We start from the raw sequence: 23,253 nt of genomic DNA, 5'->3' as shown, positions 1-23,253 counted from the left end.
TCAATAAAAAAAAAAGGGATGACACTACGATGTTGCCACTTTTTTATTTCTTTACTTTTTTGACAGACTATAATAAATTATAATAGATTAGATCAATTGCAAAAGATAAATACAAACTTTTAAGATGTTGATTTGTTACGTTTTTCAGCGAAAACTGTATACTTTGTCCTTTCCCGGAACTTCAAGTTTTTATATATGGAGATCCATACATAAAATTGGTTCTGCGCTTTAAGCGAGGCTAGCATAGATGCTTTCAAATTAGTATAAATACCGATCTTACCGGCCACCATAGACGAGCAATTTTATTGTCAATATCGCGCTTCAATTTTATTGAACAGTTTATTTGACAATTAGATTGAGGGCGCAATGCGTTATATTGTTCAAAATTATTGTAGGTCTAGGCGCCCGTCCTGCATGGCCACAATATAAACTTTAAAGAATAGAAATTAGAAACGTTTTCAGATTTTATGGACAAAATGACTTTTTCAATAAAATAAAATAGAAATACAACAATCTGTCACTTTGTCTATTCTTCAGTAGAAATCATGTAGAAACAGTTGATTTGAGAAAAATTCAGTACATAATTGTCTTAAAACAACTGTTCAATAGATGTTTAGTTTTTTGTTGTAAGACCAAATGTTTAGGGCTGCCATTACCAAACTACCGATGCCGGCAAAAATCCTAGACATTTAGGCGAAAAATATTTTTTCTCGGACATCGGAATGCCACAAAAAAATATATCGTTCGTTGTCACGGGAAACGCCAACCTTTCTTGATGGCCGGACGCCCTTTGAACTAGAACAAATAGGACAACCGAACCGGATGGCAGCCCTAGTCCTGGTTAAGAAGCTGACGTAACTTATGAACGGCCCCTAGTTGACAGAGGGCTGTTTATGAGCTAGATACAACGTGAAGATGCTAGTTAGAGCGCTAACGAGGAATATCACGTCGAACCAGCGGTGATAGAAGTTGAATTGCAGGTCTCCCAGCACCTGAAATTGATGACATGTTGATGTAAGTAACACACAAACAGATATTTTCACATTTATTTTATATTTAACCGACTTCAAAAAAGGAGGTTATCAATTCGACGCGTATTTCAAAAGTGTATGTATAGTATGTCAAGAAGGTGAAGAAATTAAAAAGTGGCAACATCGTAGTGTCATCCCTTTTTTCTTAGATTGATTTGAAAGGGATGACACTAGGATGTTGCCACTTTTAAATTTCTTCACTTTCTTGACAGGCTATATGTATGTATGTTTTTATGTTTGTGTTTGCGTATCTCTGGAACTACCAGTCTTATTTCAGTAATTGTTTTGTTGTTGTATCAGGTATTGCACAACTAAGGGAATAGTGCAAGTTTCATCAAAATCGGTTCAGTAGTTTTGGAGATAGAGTTGTAATTATTCTCAATTACGTGTCGGTTTTATCATTTTATTGATGATGATGATGATATTGCATAGCTTTCATCGCGGGCTTTGAGCGCGGCGACCGATTAAAAAAATCCCGTAACGAAAAAACCTAACACACTGCGGCGTTGCCAGACTTCGGCATGGTGTTTGTGGCGTGTAGACGTATGAGAATAACAATTGCATAAGTTGATAAAAAATGCTATGCAATAGCTTTACCGCGGCATTTCCCGAGTGCCACTGTATTTTTTAAATAAAATAGGGGGGCAAACGAGCGACGTTACTCTTCTGACATTGCCATGGGTGTTATTAGTTGCTTTCCATCAGGTGACCCGTTTGCTCGTTTGCCCCTATTTTATAATAAAAAAACTTGATACCTGTGTTATAATTATCCTGTACTCCTGTGGCATGTTCATTCTCATGAGAAGGACGGACGAACAGAAATACATTCCCATTATTTGGGCCAGTATTAAAACTATCACGTTTGAAGATTTCGACGATGATATCTTGTAGAAGAACTGAAAATATAAAAATTTAAATTAGCTATAGCTGTTCTTGAGATACAGACAGACAGACGGACAGATATTGAAGTCTTAGAGTACCGTTTTAACCCTTTGGGTACGGAGCCCTGAAAATTAATAATATACTTACTAGCTAAAAGCCGAGCTTTGTGAGGGCTCCCGTCGTCACACCTTGACTGACTGGTGATAACACATATCTACATATAAATAAACTATTGACGCCCAGGAATACTAACAACGCGTCGCTGTTTAATGAAAAAAAGACATCTAGTTGACGCACATGAATACTATCAACGTCCTCTGCCCCTATGCAGCTACTAATAAAAAAGTGTCGAGGTCAAAATATATCGTTCTGTCTAGCCTCCTTTCGCAACGCCGAACGCGCTATAAGGAACTTCGTTCTAAAATTACTATGTTAAAGCACAAATCAATAGGCGTGGTAGATTTTCCGTAAAGTGTACCACAAAAGTGTTCAGGTTGTGGGATATACTAGGCATATCCCACTCGCTTCGCTAACCCCGATTAAATTAGATGACGCCCGCAAATCCGTTACGCCACAATTCGTTGCGGTTATCCACGATAAAAAGTATCCTATGTCCAGTGTCCTTTCCAGCGTAGCTAGCACAGGGTTTCCCAGTCGATTCTTCGGAAGAAAGTAATGGCAGTTTCTTTCCCATGTCTACATATCTTATTCCCGAGCATGGCACCACCCATCGACTTGAGTTTCAGTGGACAAAGACAAGAAACTCTTTGCATAGCAACCATTAAAGCAACGGCAATTTTTTTTTTTTGACATTTAGTTTCTTGGTTCAAAATTCAAAAAATCGACGTGTAGCAACCTTGTCTATAGCCAGAATTATAGTTTTGATCTACGAAATACGAATAATAAAAACTAAGGAACTTTATTATTCGTAGTTTGTAGATCAAAACTATAATTCCGGCTATAGACAGGGTTGCTATACATCGATTTTTTGAATTTGCCGCCATTTACTCGACACTGGCCATGGTTTTATAGCCAAGTACCATAATAAAAATAAAAACAGAATCAAGAAACTAAATGTCAAAAGCGGATCGTCATGCTTGACTTATAGATTTTCAAAAGCGAAAGATATCGAGATAGGAAAGAAACTTTTACTCCAATGTTTTTCCGGTAAAACTGACAAAATTTAGTTTCTTTCGTTTGTCTACGTGCTTGTGCTAGCTATGCTGGGAATAAAAGTATCTCCATACCCAGCAAAACCGGTTCAGCGGTCTGGGCGTGAAAAGGCAACAAACAGACAGACCAACAGACAGACACACTTTCGCATTTATAATACATATCTATATATATAAAACTCACAGGTGACTGGCTGACATGGTGATCTATCAACGCACAGCCCAAACCACTGGACCGATCGGGCTGAAATTTGGCATGCAGGTAGATATTATGACGTAGGCATCCGCTAAGAAAGGGTTTTGATCAATTTCACCTCCAAGGGGTTAAAATAGGGGATGAAAGTTTGTATAATATAATAATACTTCTTAACGCGAACGAAGCGGATAAAAGTTAGGTTAGAAACTTACCTTAGTAAGTGTTAGCAATAATCCCCTAGTACTAGTCAGTACAATACAGCCAACCAGCGCGAAGGAAACATGCTGGGACCAAAACGCCACATCTAACTTCCACCCGAGCCAATGGACAACTATCTCTATGCCTTTAGTCACAGGGTCCTTTTTGCCAACACGGTCGAACACTATGTTGATTGTTGACTGGAAATAATAAAGTTAAGAAGAACAATATTATGTAAGTATGTAGTATAAAAAACAAAAAAAAACACGTTTTTATAATTTTAACAAATTATTGCCTCTTAATATGTATGCAAAGTTTCGAATTAATTAGGTTATAATGGATCCTAATTCATTATTAAAAATGAGAAGAAGGAATTTTAGTAACCCTTTCATGGGAATACCACTAAACCGATATTGATGAAATTCAACGTAGACAATAGACATAGAGACGGGAACATAATAATTTTTATATCGAATATTTTTCCCCGTTTTTCTACATTTTTCACAGATAATTCGCTTCTATTGGTATTCCTCGATAGAAGTACTATTGGAAATGCCCCAACGTCATGAATTTGCCAAAACAATAATTAAAAACAGTAAACTCTTTCAGCACTTCCACTTTTACAGTGAACATACAAGGGACACATACGCACCCTAAAGTATTATCACTTAGTCTTGTTACATCCTGTATACGAGGGCTGCTATTTATGTATCCGGAACTGGCCACTTACAAGAACAATATTTAAAAAGTAATTACAACATTTGAAAATAGAACTCTTTGGTTGAAGAATACATTTTGTTTCATGTGACTGTCAATTATTTTTCCATTGTGGCGTCATTTTGAAAATTGCGTGTCTTCATTTGCCATGGATTTAACGCGTGAACATTTTCGTGCAATGATTTACTACGATTTTCGGCGTGGGCTAAATCAACAACAGTGCTTTATTCAACTCACCGCAACTTTTGGAGATGAAGCACCATCAAAAACCACTGTTTATCACTGGTACAGTGAGTTTAATCGTGGGCGGTCTATGCTCACGGATGAAAATAAAGAAGGTCGCCCAAAAACAGCTGTTGTCCCACAAAATATAGATGCTGTGCGGGAACTAATAATGCGTGATCGTCATGTTACATATCGCGAGATAGAGGCGTCCTTAGGCATAAGTATGACGAGCATACATAAGATATTACACGAACATTTGGCTGTAAAAAAAATATGTTCGCGTTGGATTCCGCACAACTTGACAATCGATCAAAAACGGGCTCGTGTCGATTGGTGCAAAAAAATGATAAAAAAATACAACCGTGGTACGTCAAAAGCCGTTTATAATATCTACACAGGTGATGCATCTTGGATCTATGCATATGACCCCGAAACTAAACAACAGTCAACGGTGTGGGTGTTCCAAGATGAGCCGAAACCAACAAAAGTTACTCGTGCAAAAAGTACTTTGAAGCAAATGGTCGCCTGTTTTTTTGGAATTAATGGACATGTGGCTACAGTGCCATTAGAGAATCGTAAAACGGTTAATTCTGAATGGTATACGACCATTTGTTTACCAGAAGTCTTTGAAGAAATAAGAAAGGACAACCGACAACGCAGAATCATATTACATCACGACAATGCTAGCTGTCACACCTCAGCTGAAACAACTCAGTTTTTGGAGGGTCAAAAGATCGAATTGACTGGTCATCCGCCGTACAGCCCTGATTTGGCACCTAACGATTTCTTTTTATTTCCATACGCGAAGAACAAATTACGTGGTCAACGTTTTTCGAGCCGCGAAGAGGCTGTTGATGCGTTCAAAATGCACGTTTTGGAGATACCTCAATCAGAATGGAAAAAGTGCTATGAAAATTGGTTCCAGCGTATGCAAAAGTGTGTCGATCATCGCGGCGAATATTTTGAAAAGCAATAAAACCATATTAAATGATATATGTTTGTTTCTTTTTTTAATTCCGGATACATAAATAGCAGCCCTCGTATCACTTATTTTTATTACACCCTCTATAACCTAAAGCCGTACTTGATAAATAGACTATCCAACACAAAAAAAAAATCTATTCAAACCCATAATATCGTTTAGTGAGATTACTACGCACAAACAAACATTTCAACTTTATAATATTAGTGTCATTGGAAAAAAATCATTGTTAGGCAGAATTGATGGCGGACCTACGTAATTTGGTCGGGTTACCACCTATGAATCAATTTCTTAGATAATAAGAATACTCACAATAAAAATCTTCCATATGCAGTAAAGAGAGAAGAAATAACCGAGGAAGTTGAAATATTTCCCTTGGAACGTCTTGGACCATTCTATCTTCTCTCTCATGGTCCTAGCGTCGTGGGCCTCTAGGAACAATTGTCTGCTTAATTCTTCTAACGCGGCTATCTCCTGCTTTAGTTGGGTTATATCTGTTAAATAATAAATCTAGTAGTCACAAAATCTTAGGAAATGAAAAAAAAAATCATCAAAGATTCCTGTGAATGTGAAAAAGTAACATAATATTGTTATCCATACTAATATTATAAATGCGAAAGTATCTCTGTCTGTCTGTCTCGCTTTCACGCCAAAACTACTTAACCGATTGCAATGAAATTTTGTACACAGTTATTCTAGAGTCTGAGAAAGGACATAGGCTACATTTTGATGTGGGAAAATATCTTATTTCCATGAAAATATCGATGAAAATTAATTCGCATTGCGCGTGGCCAGCGCTCATCCCGGGGGTCCTGGGTTCGAGTCCCGCAGGCGGAACAAAAAGTTTTCAATGTTCCTGGGTCTTGGATGTGTATTAAAATAATATTTCAAAAATCTTAAATATATTTTATGTATAATATTATAAAAAATCCACAAATATATCGATGCAATGAACATTTTAGTTCTAATACGACTCAACAGATGGCGTTTTATTTTTTACTTCATTGTAACATAGAACTAATCATACTTATAATTAGTTATTATGTTTTTGTTTATAGTTTTTAATACGTTAGAATAATATGTTTAATAATATTATCACTTGGTATAATAATAATCAATCTATCTTATCTTATAGAATCCTACTGCATTTCTAAGGAGTTCTCTTCCCCAGCATGGGGGGCGCTGATTCCGCTTCAAATAGGCACAAAAAGCAGGTGGGTATCGTCCAGCGTACTTGTATAATGGAGGTCCGTGTTACCACATTAATACTTACTTTCAGTCCCATGACCCAAAGGATTGGCTATACTCCCAACACTGGACAGTATATTAGTCCAGAACCCTCTATTCTTCACTCCGCAGTCCAACATGTATTGGTTTCTCGCTCCCCCACTATTCGCCTCGGCTAGCGCTATCCTTTTCTTCTTCACTAAAATCATATCCATAGTCTGTAGGAGTTTCTTCTCTATGGACAGCATGTCTGATTGTGTTACAGGTCTGAAATATATGCAATACCAGGATGAAATAATATTAGATTGGATTCCAATAATATGGGGTCAAAAGAGTTCGAACCTTTTTGTATGGAGCGTGGCATACCTAATTAGTTTCAAGTACTTAAAATGTCGTATTTTGGTGTACACCTATGAAACATATGCCAATCGACAGAGAAAATAATTACAAACAACAAATACTCTTTGACAAAATGTCGTAAATGTTATACTTTTTGAAATATTCCAGGTTGTATCTAAAATGTTATTTATTTTACATTTTCAAACTGAAATAACTCGGAAAGTATATAATTTACGACATTTTGTCACAGAGTATTTATTGTTTGTAAACATCTTCTCTATCGATTGGCGTATGTTTCATAGGTGTACACCAAAATACGACAGGTATGCCAATAAGGTTTGTTGTTCAAAATCAGAAACTAGATTGCACCTGCAACTCCGTTGCGCCAAAATTCGTTTATCGCGCGGGGACCGTACATTTTTGCGGGATAAAAAGTGTCCTATGTCCTTTCCCGGGACTTAAAGTATATTCATACCAAATTATAGCAAAATCGGTTCAGTGGTTAAGGCCTGAAGAGGTAAGACAGACAGACACACTTTCGAATTAAATAAGGGGGCAAACGAGCAAACGGGTCACCTGATGGAAAGCAACTTCCGTCGCCCATGCACACTTGCAGCATCAGCAGAGCTGCAGGTGCGTTGCCGGCCTTCTAAGAGGGAATAGGGGAGGGTAGGGAAGGGAATAGAGTAGGGGATTGGGCCTCCGGTAAACTCACTCACTAGGCGAAACACAGCGCAAGCGCTGTTTCACGCCGGTTTTCTATGAGAACGTGGTATTTCTCCGGTCGAGCCAGCCCATTCGTGCCGAAGCATGGCTCTCCCACGTATGATGCTAAAATCCATATTATTATAGTATGGATTTTAGCAACACAGACACACTTTTTCATTTATATTATTAGTATGGATCACTAGTAACTCTGTATCTCATAGTCACGGTTAACATACTAATATTATAAAGCGGAAGAGTTTGTTTGTTTGTTTGAACGCGCTAATCTCAGGAACTACTGGTCCAATTTGAAAAATTCTTTCAGTGTTAGATAGCCCATTTATCGAGAAAGGCTATAGGCTATATTTTATCACGCTAAGACTAATAGGAGCTAAGAAATAGAGGAAAATGAGGAAAAAACGGAGTAAATAATTTTAAAATGCTTATTATTAATATTAAGAAATTATTAACTACTGGAGCAATTTTTATGATATTTGGCACACATGAAGAGCTCTTTTTGTGCGGAAAAATGTACGGTTTCCGTGACATTCCTAAATTACGCGGGCGAAGCCGCGCGGAAACATCTACTACCTATTTATAATATAAGTATGGATCACTAATAACTCGAATGTATCTTGTAGTCACAGTTAAGTGTTAACATACCTTATAAAATATGCCATCGAAGTGTATGGGTAGTTGACAGCTCCGAAGCCAGATAGCAGTGCCATTACTGTGACTCCTATCACACCTATTCTTGACACACCCTGCTCTATTGAGAATATACCCTGAAAATAAAAGTAAAAACTAAAAATATATGTGACACTCGGGGACTGCCGCGGTAAAGATATTGCATAGAACAACAACGCGGTAAAGATTTTTAACAAATGCAATTATAATTCGCATACATTTAGTCGCAACTCGCACGCACTCAAACACTGCCAAAGACTGCCGAACTCAAACGACGTTAGACAATGCACGGGCACAGTGCAGCCGTGCTAGCATACGCCAACGAGATATCTCACTCTACACGTTTTCTCGATGTTAACTGGTTTATCTCTTCATCTCTATTGACCCTAACATGACATACATTTTTTCTAGTACGTCAGTCGTCAAAATTAGAGATAATTTTGTTTTTTTTTTTTATATGTGCTATTTTTGTCTATATACTAACGAACTATATACAGAAGAGAAATTTATCTGTCGAGTCTCGACGTATACATGTTAGCGAAAAAGAGATATATATTGATATCGACAATATCACTACGCTCGAGAGTGAGACATCCACGAGATATATCGTTGGCGTATGCTAGGGGGGCTGGTCAGAGAGTGGGGGGTGTTAGGTTTATTTTCGTTACGGAATTTTTTTATTCGGTCGCTACGCTCAAAGCCCCCCCTGTTAGCCACCCCCTATGACCGCCACTGCTATTCTTAGAAGATTTTGTGCACATTAGCATTTTACCTTCACCAATTTCACTGGGTGATCTTAAAGGTTCGCACAGCCTACAGTTTTAAAATACATACTCACTTGTTTTGGACTTAATATTGGGAAAGGATCTCCGATTTTCCAGAAGAAGTACAGATATATAAACCAGACGAATGTTGTCAGAGGCCTTATCATGTTTTTTGACACTGAAAAATAATTACCAAAATTATAACTTACTAAATGACGCCCGCAACTCCGTTGCGCCAAAACTCGTTTATCGCGCGGGAACCGTACATTTTCCGGGATAAAAAGTATCCTATGTCCTGTCCCGGGACTCAAAGTATCTCCATGCCAAATTTCAGCAGAATCGGTTCAGCGGTTTGTGCGTGAAGAGGTAACAGACAGGCACACAGACACACTTTCGCTTTTATAATGTTAGTATGAATAGCCTGTTAAGAAAGTGACGAGTGACCTTTTGCCTCTAGAGGGCACTTTTAGAATCTAAGGGAAAGTTAAGGGGCTTCATTACGTGAAAATACCATATTGCCCGCAGAGTTTTCCTTTATTGCTCATTCAAATGTAAAGAGAGTACTCAATATAAAATACGTAATGATAGCTAATTTATTGACCTTCATTTCCTCTTTAAAAAATTCTAATTTAGAAGTATAGTTTACGAGAAAAAAAATAAATTTGAACGCAATAATTTTCCTACAAATGTTGTTTTAATTCTGTTGTTTCAAAATATATTGCCAGAAATTTTGGCTCAAATTATGAGTATATATGTCATTTACAAATGTGTTTTCTTACATTTTTATTTAATGCAATATTTTATTAGATATGACAACTTATAGCTGTTTTTGAAGAGAGGGGTCGGAGCGGGACGCGGGCGGCAGACGGCTGCGCGCCTTTGCAGGGGGAGGTTGTGTCGCTTCGCGTCGCTGCGCCTACGATTTAAATTACGTAAAGTCAGGCACGCCATCTGTCATAATTATTCAGAACTACAATGAACTTGTATTTGCTATAGTAACATGCATACACACCGAATAGACGGCGGCGTGGGCGTGCCCGATGTCAAGGTCACAAATGCACGCGATTGCGATGCAATTTTTTTTTTAATATTATATTATTATGTAATGATACGTGCAAAATATTTATATGTACAAATAAATAAAATTGGAGTGAATTTCAATATAACAAACGGACGTTTGTAATATTGAAATTATTCTTTTTACTACATGTATATTTATAATATAATTATTATATGTATAGGTAGGTTCATATATTATGAATTATGATATACATTTATATACAGTGTGTTAGTATAAACACCGTTATCCTTGAAACCATGAATGAGCCCGTCAAAATGAACAACAATAAAACGTCCGTTTGTAATAATAAGTATTGAGAAAGTAGTATATGATATTACTGTAAGACAAAAAAGGACGACAATATTTTTTCGATTCGATTAAAGCGTAAAATGAGCGAAAGAGAAAGTAGTATATGATATTACTGTAAGACAAAAAAGGACGACAATATTTTCTCGATGCACATTTTGCATGCAAAAACATTGCTGATTAGACGGCATGTACGTCGTATCTAAGTATTTTGATATCGTTGGCCGCCAGCGGCCACGAGCGGCCACGAGCGGCCACGGGCGGCCGTATAGCCTAAGCGATAAGTTGAGAATGGCGAAATATAGAGATAAGGGTCATAAAAATACGTGCGATAGCTCATTAGATTCGGGAAGACGTCTAGAAAAATGTATCGGAAGCGTGTATTAGCACACAAAAAATTGCAAAAGTTATAGGCAAATTAGGTTGCCAAAAAAAGGTATTACGTTTTTTGTTAAAAACTCCGGAACTATTAACATTTAAGAAGTTTAAAAAAAAGATTCTTAAAGAGGAGGAAATTTCCATAAGAAAACTCCCAACCTCCGAACTCCTAAGTTAGGGCATCGAGACCGGGTTTTCCCGAAACCGGGTCATGAAAAAACCCGGGTTTCAAAAATGGAACCCGGAGGCCAGACCTGATTTAATGGTATTTATAACAAACTAACATACAAATCATTTATTTTATAACATATTGTATAGGTTTAATTATTTATATTGGTCATAATTAAACAACATATAATATTTTTAGGCTTAGTAGGGAGTTGGGAACTCCCTCCTAAGCCTCCGCGCAGCATTTTTAGGTAGCGCGCGCGGCTTCAAAACCGAGCACGTCACACTGATTATTTTTTTAAAGGTATTAAATATTGATTTAAAAATTTCAAAAACTTATGGTGTATTCCGAACACTTCAAAGAATTTGCTCCCGTTGGAAATTTAACTTGAAGTTAATTTTTCAACAAATTAGACAAATGTTAACTAACGAAATATTTTCGAACTTCCGTCCTCATTGTACTTTAAATAAATTCTTAAATAATTTTCGTAAAAATTTTTCACTTCGTGGAGCCCTTGATATAAACATACTTAACAAGATCACGCCATAAAAATTTAAAAAAATGTAATACTTTGTTTATAATATTTTTTTAACTTGAAAAAAAAATTAGAAATCCAAGTAATATTGTCAAAAAAATTTGTTTCATTTATTATCACGTAAGTAATTGTTTTCATATCAATGAAGGACATTTATTAACTAAAAAAAAAAAATTTCCGCCATTTGCTAATGAAAAATTTATAAACCAATGGACTATTTCGATGCTTTTAAAAAATTTTTTTTCTTACCTTTATTCTCTTGAAAATATTATGATTTTTAGAAACAATTTTTTTCTTAATAACAATATTTTATTGTTCATAATCGTTTTTTTTAATATTTAAATTGTTTAAATTAGTAGTTTAAAATTAAAAAAATTTAAATCAATATTTAATACCTTTAAAAAATAATCAGTTTGACGTGCTCGGTTTTGAAGCCGCGCGCGCTACCTAAAAATGTCGCGCCGAGGCTTAGGAGTAGGGCATCGAAACCCGGACCCTTTTTTCAAAACCCGGGTTTTCGGGTTTTTTTAAACGAAAACCCGGGTACCCGGATTTCTCAGGTTTTCTTAAAATTCAAAGATTAACGAAGCGAAAATACTTTAAATATGATTTTCAGCGATCGCCAACTCCTTTTCAGTAAAATACTATTTAAATACCATAGTGTGCGGTCACATACTTTTAGAAAAGCGACTATTTACCTCTCCTATTATACATAATATTGGATCTTATCAAAGCTAGGGATTAAGATTTTCGGCCCAAGATTAAGTATTACAACAAGCTTCACCTCCAAATTACATAATTATATTATTAAATGTATTTGTTTTTTATGAAATAGGTATATATAAAAATCTATCAAGAATTTTTGAAGACAGTAAATGGAAGAATAACCTTAAATATAAAACGTATGCCAACAAATCTTTATTTCATCTTTTACATTTTTATTGCTGATTGTCACGTTATTAATAATTATTTGGTCCTTATTGATGATATACCTGTAATTAAATTTTTGTGCCTAGTTTTTACTTGAAATTGCCTTTGGTCTGCCTTGCTACGGTATGAAGCCGAATATTCTTTGCAATTTAAGGTAACTTTTCTGTTATCCAACAAACTGGAAAATCTTACATTTCTGAAAAATCTTACATTACACTACACCTCAAAGCTTTTTGTAGTCATTAGTTCTAGTCACAATAGACAAAATTCATGTCAGATTACCATATAATTGATCAGACCAGACCATAATATTATGGCAAATGCGGAATGTTGCTTTTAATGAATTTGGAAGATTAACCATGGTGGCATGCTGTTACACACAAGAAATTGTCTCTGGCGCTGATGCTGATAAAAACTCTGCTTGTTATATTTTATCTCGATTCACCAAAATCACGTGTTTTAGTAATTCCGCAGTGTTTTAGTATGATATCCACGGCCGGCTAAAGAAAGCCACCATTCGTCCTATTATGTGTTACCAACATCAGTCTCTCAACCAATAAAAAGCAATCTGCCGCATTTGTCAGACGGCAATACATGGGTTCAAAATATACTTGATGGAAACTCCTCGGCATGGTTTTGTCAGTTTCTAGGGGCTGGTTGCTCTCCTGGAACCTTTTTACTGATTGCATTGTCTTCATATTATCGCTTTTTGTTATGTTGTGAATATAACAAATAACGACAAAAAGCATAACGACAAACAAAAACCTTTAAGTGTTTTTAGTAAGTTAGACGACTGAAAATAATGACTTTAAATTGCAAAAAAGACTGGGTGTCATACCGCAGCAGGATACAATAATTTTTTTTTTTGTAAAAATACTGTATGCAGCCAAAAATCGATCAGTATAAATTATTACTATTAATTTGACAATCAGCAATAAAAATATCTCATTCGAATAAAATTTTCAGTTTATGAAAGGAAATAAAGATTTGTTTACTTATTATTGACTTTTTGTGACTATAAGATACCTGTGATTGCTTTATAAACGATAAAATTCGGAAAAGTGTTTTTAATAATATTTTATTAAATATTAAAAAATAAGCTATCATTGTTCCATACACTGTCTTCAAAAATTTCTGACAGGTTTTTAGATATTCCAAAAATACAAATATCCCAAAGACCTTGTTGATGGGTGTATTTTATCACCAACAAGCTTCAACGTTTTGTCACCTAGTGGCTGACTTGCCCATCATCAAAAGTCTACGGTACTTTCAGCAGACTTATTTCTAAGTCTTTAGAACCCTTTGAAGCTGTCCACATTTTATCTTGTAAGCCTGTGATCACATAATAAACAAAACTGTAGTCAATCACTGAATATTGATTGAAAACTATAAAATAAGTTTAACAAGACTTGGCTTCTATGAAATTTGAAAACTTTTTGCGAAGGATAGATTTTTTGAAGAGACTTGGCTTTTTTACATTGAATAGTTTTGGTAGGTTTTTTAAAATATGTATTATTAATTATTATTAATAAATATTTTTATGACAATTAGTCTTTAATGCTCCTAAAACGAAACTTTTTCTTAAAAATATTATATGTTGTTTAATTATGACCAATATAAATAATTAAACCTATACAATATGTTACAAAATAAATGATTTGTATGTTAGTTTATTATAAATACCATTAAATCAGGTCTGGCCTTTAATAATTAACCCGAAAAGCTCGAAAAACCCGGGTTCCATTTTTGAAACCCGGGTTTTTTCATGACCCGGTTTCGGGAAAACCCGGTCTCGATGCCCTAACTTAGGAGTTAGGAGGTTGGGAGTTTTCTTATGGAAATTTCCTCCTCTTTAAGAACCTTTTTTTAAAACTTCTTAAATGTTAATAGTTCCGGAGTTTTTAACAAAAAACGTAATACCTTTTTTTTGGCAACCTAATTTGCTTATAACTTTTGCAATTTTTTGTGTGCTAATACACGCTTCCGATACATTTTTCTAGACGTCTTCCCGAATCTAATGAGCTATCGCACGTATTTTTATGACCCTTATCTCTATATTTCGCCATTCTCAACTTATCTCTTAGACTAGTAGACTTCTCAAGCGATACTATGTACTTATTACAATAATGAAGATAAAAACCGTATGACACTGAAAGTGCTCGCCTCGCCGCTGCCATTCCGGTGTACAGCGGCCCTTAGCGCTGCTAGTATAATAATTTCTCGAGCGTGTACATTGTACAGTTGTGTCAAGTAAATTTACCATGGATTATTTACTAATTTATTATTTGGCAAAAAACGTCCACGAAAACAACGTCGACTACTAAAAGCGTGCGTCCAGCGCGACGGCGCGGCGCGCCGTGTGCCTGCCGTCCACCGCGTTACTTCTGAATAAAAAATAAAAAAAAAGTCAATAAATAAGCTATCATTCATTAGTCATTACCTACGTATTTTTTGAGTACTTACTCTAGTTACATTTTAATGAGCTAATTATTCTGAAGGGATTTTAAAACAGCAATTTGAATAAATAACATTTTGAAGAAAAAACATTTGTTTTACCCAATTAATAATAAAATATTCTAAATAAAATATGTTGTAAAAAAGCAATTAATTAAAATTAAACTTTCATCGCGTAGCGAACCTGAGACTCATAACGTATGTTGAATATTCACGCTTCTGACCATTGCGCTACCATGACTCATTAACCCTTCGTGAAATAAGCAAACTGTCTATAATAGTTTTCCTCTTTACATTAAAATATGTATTTTAGACTGCGTTGTGTTAATTGTTCGATATTGCACTAGATGTCGTTATTACGAATGGCGCGGGGGTGAGGTACGGAAGTGGGGTGTGGAAACACTCGTTTGCCCAAGGTCATTCGCGTATTGGAGCCCCTTAACATGGACTTCTTAGTAAAATATGTCTCGTGGCAAATAACATGAAGCAAAACTGTACACGAAATGCCCTTCTAATCATAGAAATTTCTCGTATTTTTTTATTCAAAGGCGATGGGTCTTTTGTGACCCAGGCCCGACACAAAAGAGACATATCCCATTTGTGCTTTTCTTTAGGCACGGTATAAAAATAATATATTTCTGAGTGTTAGCCACTGATATTGAACATGCAAATAACGATTCTTATTCTTCGTATTAGCACTTTTCATACTGCGCCTGAAGAAAAAAAGAAAGCAATAAAATAACATGTTAGCCACTGATTTTGAATATAAAAATTACATATCTTGGATATCCATAATATATCGAAAACAATGGGATATGTTTCTTTCGTGTCGGGCCTGGCTAAATTTTGTATAGGCCGTGACCAGTCTCCTTTAGTAAAAATATCTGAAACTTACCAACTCTTATATTACTGATACAAAAGTATGCTATATAAAATGGTATCAGTGCTATGACCATAAATAGTAGTGAGTAAAGACCCAGGTTCCAATGAAAGTACCTTGAGCTGAAAAAGAACAATTTGTCATCACAATTCACAACATCATTTAAACAGTGTATTAGATGCTAATCAAACAATTGTAGACCATCTACTAGAACAGTGATCCCCAACCTTTTTTTCATGCGGGCCACAAACATGTTTTGCTCTTGGTGTCGCGGGCCGCAACAAAAAAATTTTAGGGTTAAAAAATAGCATTCTTCAAAATTAACGATTTAAAAGTGGAAAAAATTTAACGACTATCATGTAGACTTTACATTATTTTGCCGGTGGTCGTGAATTTCAAAATTGTTTAACATCGTGCGGGCCACTAATAAAGTCCCGGCGATGCGGCCCGCGGGTCGCGGATTGGGGATAGCGGTACTAGAATGTGGGGCACAGATAAAATTTTAAACATTTCTTTAAAAATATTTAGAATTTGTTAAAATAAGGACACGATTTTTTCACTCACAAGTCATACATATTATGACAATTGAATTTTGGCTTTTGAATCTCTGGTTAACAGTCAAAGGGGTATGAAGATTTGGGCCGACTGTCCGCTATTGTTTTTTCGCGTTCACGAATATTTTTTCAAAAATTGATAGCTAACATCAATACAAACAAAAAAAATGGCGGCCAGTAGGTCGGCCAGGCTCCATATAAAAATCTTCATACCCCTTTATCTTTTAACAATAAGAATGTTTTAATAAACTGCAGTGACTCATCCTCAATGGGGATTGTCCATTTTTTTTAAATTTTGCTCATTACAAAAACATTTCGAGGAATAAGGTCAGTGATCGTTTTTCTGTATATAAACGAAAAAAATACCCATAAGTTACTTATATTTTTGAACAAATACGTTTAACCTTTGTTTGACCTTCAATGGCGTCAAATTCTTTAAGATATGTAAAGAAAGGGTGGAACTTATTTTCTCTTACGACAATCGTTTTATTTATTCGAGTCTATTTTCACAATACAATAATAATAGTTGCTAGGATACATAAGAATAATAGACAATAGTTAATTCAAAACTATATGTGACCTTCTTAACATTCCCTCTCATCTGAAGCAACTGTTCGTTATCTGTACATTCCAGCTAGCTTACACAGCTCCGAAAGCCTCGGCTTGAATAGCGGCTTAGTTAAAAAGTCTGCTAGTTGATCTTTTGTATCAACCTTCTCAACTCTTATATCCTTTTCTAGGATACACTGCCTTATGAAGAAATGTCTCAGCTTTATGTGCTTTGTACGCTGGTGCGTTTCATAAGGTGGATCATAAGCTAATCTTAAGGCGGATTCGTTATCTATGTACAGTGGCGTGCTCTCTAACAGAGTGTTAGCCTGCATAAATTTGAGATCCGTCTAAGCCAAATAATCTCTCTGGCGGCTTCTGCCTCTGTAGACGATATAGCGACAGTAGTCTATAGCACCGTTGGCGTTAAGGCAAATTATGCCACTGGTGGATCGTCCAGTCGATTGATCACCACCGTGTCTGTAGCATTCGATGCCTTGGCCCGCAGTGGAAGACTTGTACGTGATACCGTACTCTATGGTGCCTTTAACATAGCGTAGGATTCGCTTTACTCTCGCTACGTCTTCTGGTGTTGGGCTATCTAGCTTGCGTGACACTATTCCAACCGCATAGGCAATATCTGGTCTAGTGCCAACCATCAAGTATGAGAGTGCTCCAACTACTTGTCTGTATGGAAAGTCATGATAATCATTTTGATCTTTTGAACCTGGCACGCTGTCTTTTACGATCGGGGTTACTGCGGCTTTGCAATCCTGCATTCCAAACCGTTGTAAAAGCTTCTTTGCGTAACTTTTCTGATCAATTTTGATTGAGCCATCTGACTTCCGGTTTATTTCTAAACCTAAGAAATAGGAACCGTTACTCGTTGTAATTTTGAATCTTTGCCGCATTTCGTTCAGAAACACCTCAGTTTCTATTGAACTCGCTGACGCTATTATTCCATCATCAACGTACAACGCTATCAGTAGCTTTCTCTTTCCCGCTCCTCTTTTAAACAAGCAGGGATCGCTCTGACTCTGTTTGAAACCAAGTTTGAGGGTGTGTTCAGTAATGGTGGAGTTCCAGCATCTCGGAGCTAGTTTAAGTCCGTAAAGGCTCCGTTTAAGCTTGCAAACCTTACCATCATTGTTTGAGTAACCTTCAGGAGGCTTCATATAAATCTCCTCTTTTAATGTGCCATACAGAAAGGCGGTTGAGACATCGAACTGGGATAGACAGGTTTTCTTGTGCAGCTACACTTAGTAGTGCTCTTATGGTGCTTGTTTTTGCAACAGGGCTGAAGGTTTCATAATATTCTAAACCCTTTTTCTGCGAAAAACCTCTAATTACAAGTCGGGCTTTATATTTATCAATCGACCCATCTGGATTCGTCTTGATTTTAAAAATCCACTTGCTTGAGATTGCTTTTCTGCCTTTAGGTAAAACTACCATCTCCCATGTCTCATTTTCTTTTAGAAAATTAATCTCATTATCCATTGCCTTTTTCCACTCATTTGAATCCTTACATGTCATTGCTTCCTTAAATGTGTTCGGCTCTATTCGATGTTCATCGTTTATCGAATTCATACAAACGGTGCAGACAAAGTCTTTATATTTGGCCGGTGGCCGCTTCAGCTTCAATCTCAGATGCAGTCAGTGGGGTGTCTGCCCTTGACTCACTGGCATCGTTGACTTCATATGCTTCGATGTCATCGTGAATATCTTCCTCGAATAGAGGGTCATCAAAGGATTGTTCCGTCTCAAGAAATGTCTGTTCTGCCACAGCCATGTCATCTTCAAAATCAGCTCCATTCTCTGCACATGATGGTTCAGCAGTATGCTCAAATTGCTGAGAGGGTGATGCTACACCTTCATCGTGGCTTGTCGATGGCTGCTGGTTTTCTATGACAGCCGGTTTAAAACTTTCAATTTCACGAGGTATGACGAAGTCGAAAGTGGTATCGGGTCTTTTATCAGCGATACTGTTCGGTGTGGCTATGGGCTCGTCAGATTCTTCTGGATGACCGATTAGAGGATTCTCATCAAAAATTACATCTCTTGAACGAATCAATTTGAAGGTGCTGCTGTCCCATATACGGTAACCATCATCAGCATCATAGCCGATAAGTATTCCCTTCTGTGCCTTCTTATCTAACTTCTTTCGTCTTTGTTTCGGAACATGTGGATAACAGTTGGATCCTATTATTCTTAAGTGTTGTATTCTGGGCTTCTTCTGGTGCCATAGCTCATACGGTGATTTATCATTTACAGTGGTAGGACCTGTCCTGTTTAAAACGTACACCGCTGCAGATACCATTTCTGCCCATAATGCAGGAGGAATTTCAGCATGTGCATACATTAGACTTCGTGCCATTTCCACAACGGTCCTGTTGTCCCTTTCAGTTGGGTTCTGTTGCGGCGTATAGGGCATAGTCAATCGTTGTACAATTCCTTCCTTCTTGAGAGTAGCTTGTACTTTCGCGTTGACAAACTCTCCGCCATTGTCGCTCAGCAGTTCTTTGATAACAACTCCAGATGCTTTGACTTCAGCGAGCATGAGTAGCAACTTTGCATGTACTTCAGCTTTCTGTCTCATAAAATATACAAATCTGTACTTCGTACATGCATCTTTGAAGAGGACGAAGTATCGTAAGTTTGTGATAGAATATGGGAAGGGACCGCATACGTCTGCATATACCAGTTCTCCGGGTTTTGTAGCTTTATCTCTGGTCCCAAACTTTAGACGGTGGGATTCTCCATAGATGCATCCTTCACAGAGATCTTTAGTTCTGGTACTTTAATGGCAAATTCCTTCTCTATCACTTTCTTGACGTGACTCTTATTTTGATGTCCAAATCTTTCGTGATACAGCTGTAACAGATTAGAGGTTGTGGACACATGATTAACTTGTACAGTTGGTTGTAGACATCTTAAATTTAGTTTAAATAGTCCTCGAAACTTGCTGCGAGTACCAATCAGTTTCGTCTGTCCATGAATCTTTATTGTACATTTTTGTGTGGTAGACTCAAAAACGCTTTTGTCCGAAATATCATGGGTGGCGAGGACTGAGAATAAATTCTTGCTAATGCCGGGTACGTACCATACATTTTTCAGCAATATTGATACTGGTTTACCGTTTACATCAGCCTCTGTGAGAATATTTCCGATGTCCAGGGCTTCAATACATTGGCCATTCGCGCCAGTCACTGTTTGACGGCTCTCGAAATATTTAAAGGTCTGGAAGAAGTCACTGGTCACGTGACTGGTTGCCCCATTGTCAACGTACCAATTTAAATCCTTCCTGTCACCAAAATCTGACTGTATTGACATTGCCTCTGCGATCTTGGATTCCTTGGGAGGTTTCCCATCCTGGATCCACCGCTTGCAGGTTTTTACCCTGTGACCCTTATCCTTGCAGTAGTTGCATTTGAGCTCTTTGAAATTATTCTTTTTCTTATTACCCCTCTTGGTTTTCGCATACAATGCTTCTGCAGTTGTGTCGTCAGTAACTTGCGTGTCTGTCTGACGCAACACTCTCTCATGTGCGCATAGCTGACTTGTCAGGTTCTCGACTGAGCGTTCCTTCTTTGAAATCAATAGCCAACTGGCTCTAAATCCAAGATATTCGGGAGGTAATGTGTCTAATATTTTACATACAAGGAGAATTTCTGGTAATTTCGCCTCATTCTGTAGTTCTAAACACAATTCGCTCCAGATGTTCTTCAACATTGACACATGTGTAATTATGTCATGATCTGGGTCCTTTTTGTAGCTGAAGAATTTCAGGCATAAGTCGTATGTCTTGTCTACACACGTACCTCCATAGACGCGGTCAAGTTCATCCCACATGTCTTTAGCAGCATCAAATCGCAGAAACTTTTGCAAAATATCATCGGACATATTTGTTGTTAGCAAAATTAAAATGGCGCTATTCATCGCTAGTTGCCGTAAGCGCCAAGGTAATTCTTGGAATCTAATTTTCCAATTTGAATCTTACTCGCATTTAATGCTTGTTCCATTATTATTTCACGTTCTGCTACCGCTTTAAGATATGTAAAGAAAGGGTGGAACTTATTTTCTCTTACGACAATCGTTTTATTTATTCGAGTCTACTTTCACAATACAATTATTGTATTGTGAAAATAGACTCGAACAAACAGTTGCTAGGATACATAAGAATAATAGACAATAGTTAATTCAAAACTATATGTGACCTTCTTAACAAAATTAGCAATAAATTCAACCAACATTACATTTCGAACTTTTGGTAAGCTTCTCCTATCAGCTTTCACATATTGAGAACTTGCATTTGACGAACCAGCCATTATAAATAAGATTGAAAGGAAATTTAAAACATATGCAGAGGTCAATTGGCGGCCGATGATGACGTCAGAGCGAAATTTTAAAAATTTATTGAGAAAAAACTAGCCAATAAATTTCTAAATTATTTAATTTATATTCTTAAAATACCCTATTTTAACGAAAAAAAATATAAAAAGTACATGTCATTTTTTTTGGACAATGCCCATTTAAACTTCCATACTAATATTATAAATGTGAAAGTGTGTCTGTCTATCTGTCTGTCTGTCTGCCTGTTACCTCTTCACGTCCAAACCGGTGAACCAATTTTGCTGAAATTTGGTATGGAATTACTTTCAGTCCCAGGAAAGGACATAAGATACTTTATTCCGGAAAAATGTACAATTCCCACACAATCCAAGAATTTTGGGGCAACGGGGCAACTGCAGGAGTCATCTAGTTCTTAACCATACTATGGCGGTTACATACCTTGAATCCAAGTATCCAATAATTTCAAATATAATAAGCTCAAACATTGTACAACTCAATGCAAATGTAACAGAGAATATGAGCTGGACTAATGTGTGATGTACTTCATAGTCACGGAAGAGTTGTTTCACGAAGAATATCCATCCTCCGACAAAAAACACCGTCTAAAATACAAATAATTACAATATGAAGTTACATGTATGCATAACCAAATTTTATAAGATTCTTTATATATTTTAGAAACTGAGGGAGACTAAGCCTTTATCAAATTCTCTTAGACGCCAGAACAACGTCTACTGACTTGTGAAAATAATATTTGCTAAAAACACTAATAAAATAGCTACCTACCTGCGAAATCAAAATAATAAGCGTATCTTCTAAAAGAGTCATTTTGTTATCTTGAAACTTTTCCTACAAATTGTACTAAGTATCGGCTAAATAATATGCATAAAAACTGCATCTGGACAGTATGTAAATCAAAATTTTTACAATTTTGTAGTTTGTACACAAAAGTTGAAAAACATCGTCCTTCGTCCCTTTTTTAACTACTTCCACTTCTTTTGTCTATGGCAGGCCCCATGATTTGCCAATGTCATAGGCCAAATATGCAGGGCTTCAAATACCGGTATTTTTTCATAACTTTATTGCTTCAAGGGCATAGATAACGGTATGAAAATTTACCCGATACTAGAAATAACGGTAAAAATTGGAATTAATACCGGTAAATGTTATATCGGTAAATAGGATTTATAACGGTAGATATATGTTCTTTAATAACGTTACCTTTTGTAAAATAAGTACTTAATTTAATCAGTCAATTCAGTATGCAGTATGCACAAAATTAAACTAGACGTGTCTGGTGACCAGTAGGTATATATTATAGGAAAAATGACGTCTAAATATGAGAATGACATGGTCAGTACTCAGTAGTTCAGTGCTCAGTTTCTTTGTTCAAATATTACTAATTTATGGTTTGTATAGTAAATTATTGTATTGTCAGCACGTGCGCCGTGCGCTGGCTGCCGGGCGGACTCTGTTGTTTTGCAGACGACGGGGCAAGGCGGGCTTTTTGTCCACGAAGGAATAAAGACCGCGTCTGCCCGTCGATGTCTGCAGCTGCCCTCGCCGCGTATGTACACAAAGCACACGACGAGTGGAGGCAGTCAGTTCAGGACGTTCGTTCTAGTGGAGAAAGAGAGAATAGAGCTAGCTGCCGCCTCGCGCCGCCGCGCCGTCTGCTTTACCGCATGTAAGCTGGTTTGTGTGATCCATCCTACATATTTTGTAAATGCTATTATATAATTTTGTGCTTCCTTTTTTAAATGTGTTGATATTTTTAACTACAGTCAAAAAAAAAAAAAAAAAAAAAAAAAAAAAAAAAAATATATATATATATATATATATATATATATATATATATATATATATAAACTTAGAATTCTAGTAATAAATACTAAGACATACAAATAAATATCCATACCTGATACCAGAAAATATCGTTATATTTACCGGTATTTTTATAACG

General features: G+C 36.5%; 1 protein-coding gene across 1 annotated transcript; it reads right to left on the bottom strand.

Annotated features, from left to right (window-relative positions):
* Positions 1-81: 81 nt before the first annotated feature.
* Positions 82-22,258, bottom strand: LOC121737991 (Golgi pH regulator). Its single transcript, XM_042129777.1, has 10 exons — positions 22,077-22,258; positions 21,729-21,892; positions 15,853-15,959; positions 9,200-9,303; positions 8,338-8,459; positions 6,677-6,897; positions 5,716-5,897; positions 3,494-3,679; positions 1,787-1,927; positions 82-992 (listed from the first exon to the last, which is right to left on the bottom strand). The coding sequence occupies exons 1-10, from the start codon at positions 22,116-22,118 to the stop codon at positions 873-875; spliced, it is 1,389 nt and encodes a 462-aa protein (XP_041985711.1). The 5' UTR covers positions 22,119-22,258; the 3' UTR covers positions 82-872.
* Between the last annotated feature and the right edge of the window lie 995 nt (positions 22,259-23,253).

Source organism: Aricia agestis, chromosome 22, assembly GCF_905147365.1.
Source record: "Aricia agestis chromosome 22, ilAriAges1.1, whole genome shotgun sequence".
Taxonomy (NCBI): domain Eukaryota; kingdom Metazoa; phylum Arthropoda; class Insecta; order Lepidoptera; family Lycaenidae; genus Aricia; species Aricia agestis.
Note: the sequence above shows the minus strand (reverse complement) of the source record. Positions and strands in the feature narration are given on the sequence as shown.

What these genes read in the sequence shown, in the direction of transcription:
- LOC121737991 (XM_042129777.1), bottom strand. Translation starts at nt 22,118, where the DNA reads ATGACTCTTTTAGAAGATACGCTTATTATTTTGATTTCGCAG. An exon ending in TATCAGTAATATAAGAGTTG is followed by an intron (nt 9,304 to 15,852) that starts GTAAGTTTCAGA and finishes ATTATTTTTCAG; the next exon opens with TGTCAAAAAACATGATAAGG. An exon ending in GCATATGGAAGATTTTTATT is followed by an intron (nt 3,680 to 5,715) that starts GTGAGTATTCTT and finishes TATTATTTCCAG; the next exon opens with TCAACAATCAACATAGTGTT.